Source organism: Hyperolius riggenbachi, chromosome 5, assembly GCF_040937935.1.
Source record: "Hyperolius riggenbachi isolate aHypRig1 chromosome 5, aHypRig1.pri, whole genome shotgun sequence".
NCBI lineage: Eukaryota > Metazoa > Chordata > Amphibia > Anura > Hyperoliidae > Hyperolius > Hyperolius riggenbachi.
The window spans coordinates 397826372-397833416 of record NC_090650.1 but is presented as its reverse complement, the minus strand read 5'-3'; the positions used below and the strand labels follow the sequence as shown (position 1 = coordinate 397833416).

At 46.9% G+C, this 7045-nt stretch overlaps 1 protein-coding gene and 1 pseudogene across 2 annotated transcripts in view; both read left to right on the top strand.

Moving 5' to 3' along the window:
* The first annotated feature begins 1654 nt into the window (after nucleotides 1–1654).
* C5H8orf82 (chromosome 5 C8orf82 homolog) overlaps nucleotides 1655–7045 on the top strand; it is a 43932-nt gene continuing 38541 nt past the window's right edge. Inside the window, exon 1 of one of the 2 annotated variants that reach the window (XM_068237896.1) lies at nucleotides 1655–1778. In XM_068237896.1, the coding sequence (XP_068093997.1) occupies nucleotides 1708–1778 (71 nt within the window). In that variant the 5' untranslated portion in view covers nucleotides 1655–1707. Of the gene's footprint in view, nucleotides 1852–7045 lie in introns of both variants that reach the window. The other variant, XM_068237895.1, reaches the window with a different exon arrangement.
* On the top strand, nucleotides 5319–5490 carry LOC137520046 (U2 spliceosomal RNA; annotated as a pseudogene).

Here is a 7045-nt window from a genome sequence, read left to right as displayed (position 1 = left end):
GCAGGTGCAGAGCGGCGAGAGCGTGCGGCCAGGCTGCGCATGCGCAGTTTGCAAGACTGGTTGTGGAGAACGCAGCTGCTACCGGACCTAGGAGGCTTAAGACACCAGCGTGGAGGAAGCCCCAGGTATGTATAAAACTTTTAGTTCCATTCGTCTTGGGTTTCCTTTAGTTTTCTGAAGCTGTAGCCACCCCCACCTGTGCTACCTCGGTCTGTCTCAGCCTGCAGCCATGGCCTAATAGGTGGCTGCGGAGCTGGGGTGTGCCGAGGCAAGGTAGGTGCAGTTGTGGATCAGGCTTTGGAAGACTTTGCCTAAAAATAGCTGTGAAGGCCTTGTCAATAGAGGGGGTGGAGCTTCAGAACTCTAATGATTTTCTTGTGAGCAGTGGCATGGCTAAGAAGCTCTGGGCCTCAGTGCAAGTTTTACATGAGGCTCCCCAAGCACGCTATACATAGTGATTGATATGGCGCACTAAAACCAATCGAGGACCACCGTGTCAGAAGTGCAAGAAAGGGATGGAAAAACAATGTGTTAATGATCACTACTATTCTAAGCATCTATAGCAGCCTTTCTCAACCTTTCTACTCTGGAGGAACCCTGTAAATAACTTTTGGATCTCAAGGAACCCCTGCAAACAATGTTTTGGTCTCGAGGAACCCCTACATTTATTTTTCAGGAGGAATGGTCTTTAAATAGGTTAGGCTGCTAATTTCACTATTTCCTATTACACTGCCACTCATTATACTGTCTCCTGACCCCCCAATTTAGTGCTTCTTGTGACAGTACCCCCTATTATAGTGTGCTCTATAATACTTCCCCCACGATGGGGTAAAATGCCAAGGAACCCCTGTCCTCAAGGAACCCTGGTTGAGAAAGCCTGATGTATAGAGATGGGATGGGAAGGGAATATTACCAACACAGAACCAATAGAGAGCTAATACTGTGGTTGAGAATGGGCGACTCTGGCCCAAGGGCCCTGATGCGGTCGCAACCTCTGCAACCCCTATTGCTACGCCACTGCATGTAAGTGGTTGAGTTATTACTGCTAACACTCCAATCCTAATTTTCGAACACGCTGAAATCAGCACATGGAGATTTCGGCGCAGCCGGCGCCATCATAGGCTGTAATAGGAATTACAGCTATAGCAGGCACAGGGAGTAACTTCGGTGCCGTCAGAAGACGGAGCTGAAGATACTTTTAAAACATAATAATTCGGCTTCCAGCAATTGCTGTAAGCCGAATTATTTCATTCCCCACCATCCATGGCAGCCTGGAGGGGGAATAGTAATTAACACGGTCCGGACTTGTGCAGCAGCAGGATCAGCCATATACCGGCAATCCTGCACCCAAGTCTCCTGTGCCGTTATCTCCGTACGCCTAATTTTGCCCTTATATACAGTATATTTATAATCTTGTTCAGCCTAGCGTGTATAGAAAGATCTCAGGTGATGAGATATTGTATTGTGTGTAAACACTTCAGAAAATGTGTCAGCTATATAAATACACCGTGATGCTAATAATAATCCGTAGCTAAAACAATTACTGTATCCATGGTTATACGTGATGTTGCTTGGCTCAGAGAGGTGACAGAACACACATCAGCACACAGGGGGCGCTCCTGTGACAGCCGGCCCGGAACGAATTTTCTGTGCAGCGTTCCGGGGGAAGATTCTGAATGACGGACCAGTCTCCATGGTGTCTTAGTTATGACCAGTCGGGTTTTGCTCCGGGGCTGTCACTGGTCCCGGGCTGTTGCTCCCCGGGGCCCACGCTGGCTGAGTTATGTGCAGGGCCAGAGCCCCGGGCCCCGACTGCGGGAATACTTCTACTACATTGACCACCAGGGCCAGGTGAGGTCCCGCCGGACACCCGAGGCTGCACCAGCATCCTCCCAGCAAGAGGATAGAACTATACTGTATACCGGGCAGATCAGGGCTCCTCTGCTTCCAGAGCATCCAAGCCAAGCCCTAATGTGGGGAATAGTACCAATGTACCCAGCATTCTGAGGAGAGCCAGGGACAAGATGATACAGTTGTATGGTGGGGGGATCTGGACCAATTTACCCCCAGCATTCTGAGGAGAGAAGAGCCAGGAATATATATATATATATATATATATATATATATATATATATATATATATATATATATATATATATATATATATATATATATATACACATACATACACGAGATCAGGACTAATGTACCCCCAGTATTCTGAGGAGGGCCAAGAGGTTATATATACTGGACAGATCAGGACCAATGTGCCCAGCATTCTGAGGAGAGAGAGCCAGGGCCAATAGGATACTTATGTATAATGGGGGGGGGGTCAGAAAGAGCCAGGGCCAAGGGGATATATATACTGGGGAGATCAGGACCAATGTAACCCCAGCATTCTGAGGTGAATCGGGGAGAGGAGTATGTATACACTGGGGAGATCAGGACCAATGCACACCCAGCATTCTGAGGAGGTTACATATGTAGTGGGGAGATCAGTGCCAATGTACCCCCCCCCCCCCCAGTATTCTGAGCAGAATCAGGATATATATATATTGGGAAAGTCAGGACCAATGTACCCCCCCCCCCCCCCCAGTATTCTGAGCAGAATCAGGATATATATATATTGGGAAAGTCAGGACCAATGTACCCCCAGCATTCTGAGAAAAGCTTCAGGACCAAGAGGATACATCTATAGTAAGCCCATTAGTTGTCAGTGAAGTGAAAGTGAGGCTAAGTTTGACATTTGTACCACTCTTTTCCCCTTTACTAAGCTGCTGCAAACTGGCTGTCCATCTTTAGTCATGTGACATAAAAAGCAGAGGTGAGGTACAACAAATCCCCCAGCAGTTCACCAGATGTGCCACCTCCTCAGCAGAACAACAATCCAATCTACAATGAGACAAAGAGGAGGGCATATTTGCATATTTGCCATTTTTGTATGAATAAAATTTGTATTAGCAACTTGTATGTGTCCTCCATTTAGTCTCATTGTGGATCTCTAGTTATATAATGTTGGCAGGATTATTGGACTCCAGTCTAGTGACTGTTGGCCAATCAGTGCAGCTAATTGAAAAGGGAAGGGGTGGGCAAACTGTATGACTGAGGCCTAAAGGAACGTACACGTCTAGTGAAGTGTCTGTACGGCACTCATTCCCTGCAGTGTCACCCACAGCACTGGGATCCACCCTGACAGATGACACTGAAAGTAGTATCAGTGTGGATCCCAGTCCTGTGGGTGACACTGCAGGGAATGAGTGCTGTACAGACACTTCACTCGTAAATTCCTAATCAATGTGTACTGTCTCTAGTCTAGGGGGATTGGGGAGGGATGACATCATAGTGCATGTATCAGTGGTGGGCCGCTGCTGTCGCTAAAAGGTCCGGTGTGCTTGATTTTTAACCTCCCTGGTGTATAATTTTTGCCAGTGAACAATGTACATTGTTCATTGCTTTCAATTTATAAATTTTGAAATAATCATGCCACCACCAAGAATGTTCACCCAAGTACATATAGGCTGAAAGTGCAGACTCTGCCCCCCCTCAAGTAGGTAGCTAGAATGTACACCCCAGTTTAGGTAGCCAGAGAGTCCCCTCCCCCTTCAGTATAGGTAGCCAGAGAGTGCCTTCCCACTTTCAGTATAGTTAGCTAGACTGGATGCCCCCATCCCCTTTGCAGCAGAGCAGGATATAAGGCTACATACACACTTGAGATAAAAGTCTTTGGAAAATTAAAGATCACAGACCAATTTTACCCCATTCCATGTAGTATCAGAGCCATACTCTACACAGTCTATTCTATTGAGCTGAACTCCACATCAGATAAAAAACCTTTGCAAGATGCTGCACACAAAGATGCTGCACACACTCAACAGATCAGTACCTGCAAAAGATCCGTTCCTGCAAAATGCATTCATAGTCTATGAGATCTGCAGATCCTCATACACACCTTGTTTAACAGACATACATCTGCAGATCAGGATGGATCTTCAGATCTACAGATGATTGTCTGATATGCAGATGAATGTCTGTAAAACAAGGCGTGTATGAGATCTGCAGATATCATAGATTATGAATGCATTTTGCAGGAACAGATCTTTTGCAGATACTGATCTGTTGAATGTGTACAGCATCTTTGTGTGCAGCATCTTGCAAAGATTTCTATCTGATGGGGAGTTCAGCTCAATAGAATAGACTGTGCAGAGTATGGTTCTCATACTACATGGAAGGGGGTAAAATTGGTCTGTGATCTTGACTTTTATCTCAAGTGTGTATGTAGCCTAACTCACCTCCCCTTGATCCGGCCGCATCCAGCACGTCTTCCTTGTGTCTGTCTCAATATAAAGAGTGCAATCATGTGACTGACTGCGTTCTCACCATAGAGATTTGGTGCCTAGAAGGACACAGTGAAGACTGGCTGTGTGTGGCTGGATCCTGGGGAAGTGATTTGTATTCCACTGCATTGCACTCTGCACTTTCCCAGAGTGTGCCTTTGGGGTTGGTTGGTAACAGGATAGACACTGAAGGCTACAGAGCGCTGCAAGTGCTTACAAGAAGAAAATTAGAGGAACAACAACCATTATTCCATTATAAAGAAAAATTGTGGTTCAGGTATCCTATAATAGGAACATTTCTGCCAAAGATGGAATACAGTTTAACCTGCCCAAGCTAAACCTTTCTTTGCTTGACCTTGCCAGAGATGGTCAGTGAGGTGCTGCAGTGGTATACCAGCTTGTATGTAAATGTAATGCAAATTAGATTTGGACCAGTTCAAATCACCAGGAAGTACATTTGATTATCTACCAAGCTGCATACTACTTGCGCACAAGCTGGAAAAATTGGCATCTCAATGACCATCTCAAATCTTGGCCATGTTCTGATTGCCTAAGCCAGTGATTTGCAAACTTGGCTCTCCAGCTGTTAAGAAACTACACGTCCCACAATACATTGCGAGAGTCTGACAGCCACAGTCATGATTCATAAAGGCAAATGCATTGTGGGACTTGTAGTTCCTTAACAGCTGGAGAGCCAAGTTTGCAGATCACTGGCCTAAGCCAGTGTTCCTCGACATTATTTCAGCATTCAGCCCTGTATTAAAGATGAAATTTGCTAAGAACTCCCCTATGATGTTTAATTTTGCACACACTCACTCTCTTTTTCTCTCCTCTCTCTCATCATTCAATACCTGATTAATGTTTGTTTTTTATGAAAATGCTCACTGTAATCGACAATGACAAGCTTAAGTACCCCCTAAAACCAACTGAAGTACCCCCAGAGTTATGTGTATCACTTAATGCACAACATGATCAGCCGCACTAATTGCTTCTCGGCCTTTTGGCTAAGATCAAGTGTAGTATCTGTTCTTGAGGTTTTTGGGAGACATGTTACTGGGAACCCCGGCCTGGTCACCCGGGGGAAGGAACCTTGAATGAGTTGAGCAGGGGGGATGGGAACCTCTGGTTCTCTAGTAAAGGTGTCCGTCCTGGTTCATAATTCTCAGGGGCTGATTGAATGGATCTACCATGATCGAAGTTGAAGGGCTGAGGGCTTTGCTTAGGCGTACTGCCCCTGGAAGTGGCGCTCCAGGTGCACCTGAAAAAACCTGGGATGTGGCAGATCCCAGGCAGAAGTAGGGTGCTTTGGTCTGTACTGCCCATATGCATAGCCGACTAACGCAGCTCCCCAGCCTTTTGGCTAGGGAGAGTGCGGAATTTTTATCACTCCGGCCGCAAGGTCGGGGCCAGCTTGCTGGCACCGGGGACTTGTCCCCAGGGGACTTCGGTTCCCACCTGGCTCCCTCTCGGGGGAGCCACGGACCATGTGGATGGCCACATGGCCCAGGCCCTGTGGGCAACCACAGGGCAGTCCAGGGTCCTCCAGCCCTTCGGGGTGGAGGATGCCGCCAGTGTCCTCCAACCCTCGGGGAGGAGGATGCTTAGTACCCCCTGCGCCGATGGCAAAGGGGGATAAGTTCCCTTCGGGGAACACCGGAAGGTCCCTGCTGTATTGTGGGGCCTGTGGCTACTCATGCACGTTTTGTGGGGGTGCTTTAGGGCACTCACGCTTTTTCCGTGCACGGGGCTAATAGCCTTGCTTACAAGTATGTACACACACGTCAACCAACTAAACAACCAACTCACTTAAAATACTATGGGCGCAAACTAAACAACAAATTACATAACATGTCTGCATTCAAAAACAACAAAATTATTCAAAAGCCTTGTATACACATTCCAACCTGCATGATAGTTGGGCGGATTGATCCACCAATTGGATCTGGCAAACAACCTGTTATCAGATGGTCGTCTGGTTGTTTGCCAGCTGCACACGCCCAACTACCACCAGACCGAGTTTAGAAGATAGTTGGGTAGATTGTTGGGACGTGTGTAGAGAGGTACAGTGAGAGTGGTAATGGATTGACAGGGTTAGTGAGTGTATAGGAAGAGTAGTAGTGATTAATATTTGTTGGCTGTAAACACTGCAAAGGCAGTTAGTCACTGTCATTGCTGATATAGTGTTGATTTGATTTATTTTTTTCAGTTATTATAAATATAAGATTAAAGAGTACCTCCAGTATAAAAGAGAGCCTTTCATGTCAGGCTCTGTCTTAGTGACGCAGGATTGTGGAGTCTCTGGGTTAGTTACTGATTTATAATTCATTCATTCATTCATTCAGGTGAATACTCTCGCCCCCTTCCCCGGAAAGGCAGCTGTGGTGGGTGTTTATCAAACTTCTGCCAAGGCTCTAGTCACCTCTATCTTTGTTGCTGCACCTCCCCCCCCCCCCCCCCAGCCTGGTAACCATGGCCTAATTGGTGGCTGCGAAGCTGGAGGCGGGCCGCGGCAATGCAGGCGGAGGCTTCTGAAGAACTTCAAAAGACTTTGGAAACATGGCCGCGTGTGGGGGGGGGGGGGGGGGGGGGAGCATCGCATGGCTTAATTACAGCTAGTCCGGTAATTAATCCCGAGACACCCCCCTAAAAGGTCAACCAAAGTGAGAAGAATATGGAGGCTGTCACATTTATTTCCTTTTATACGATACCGG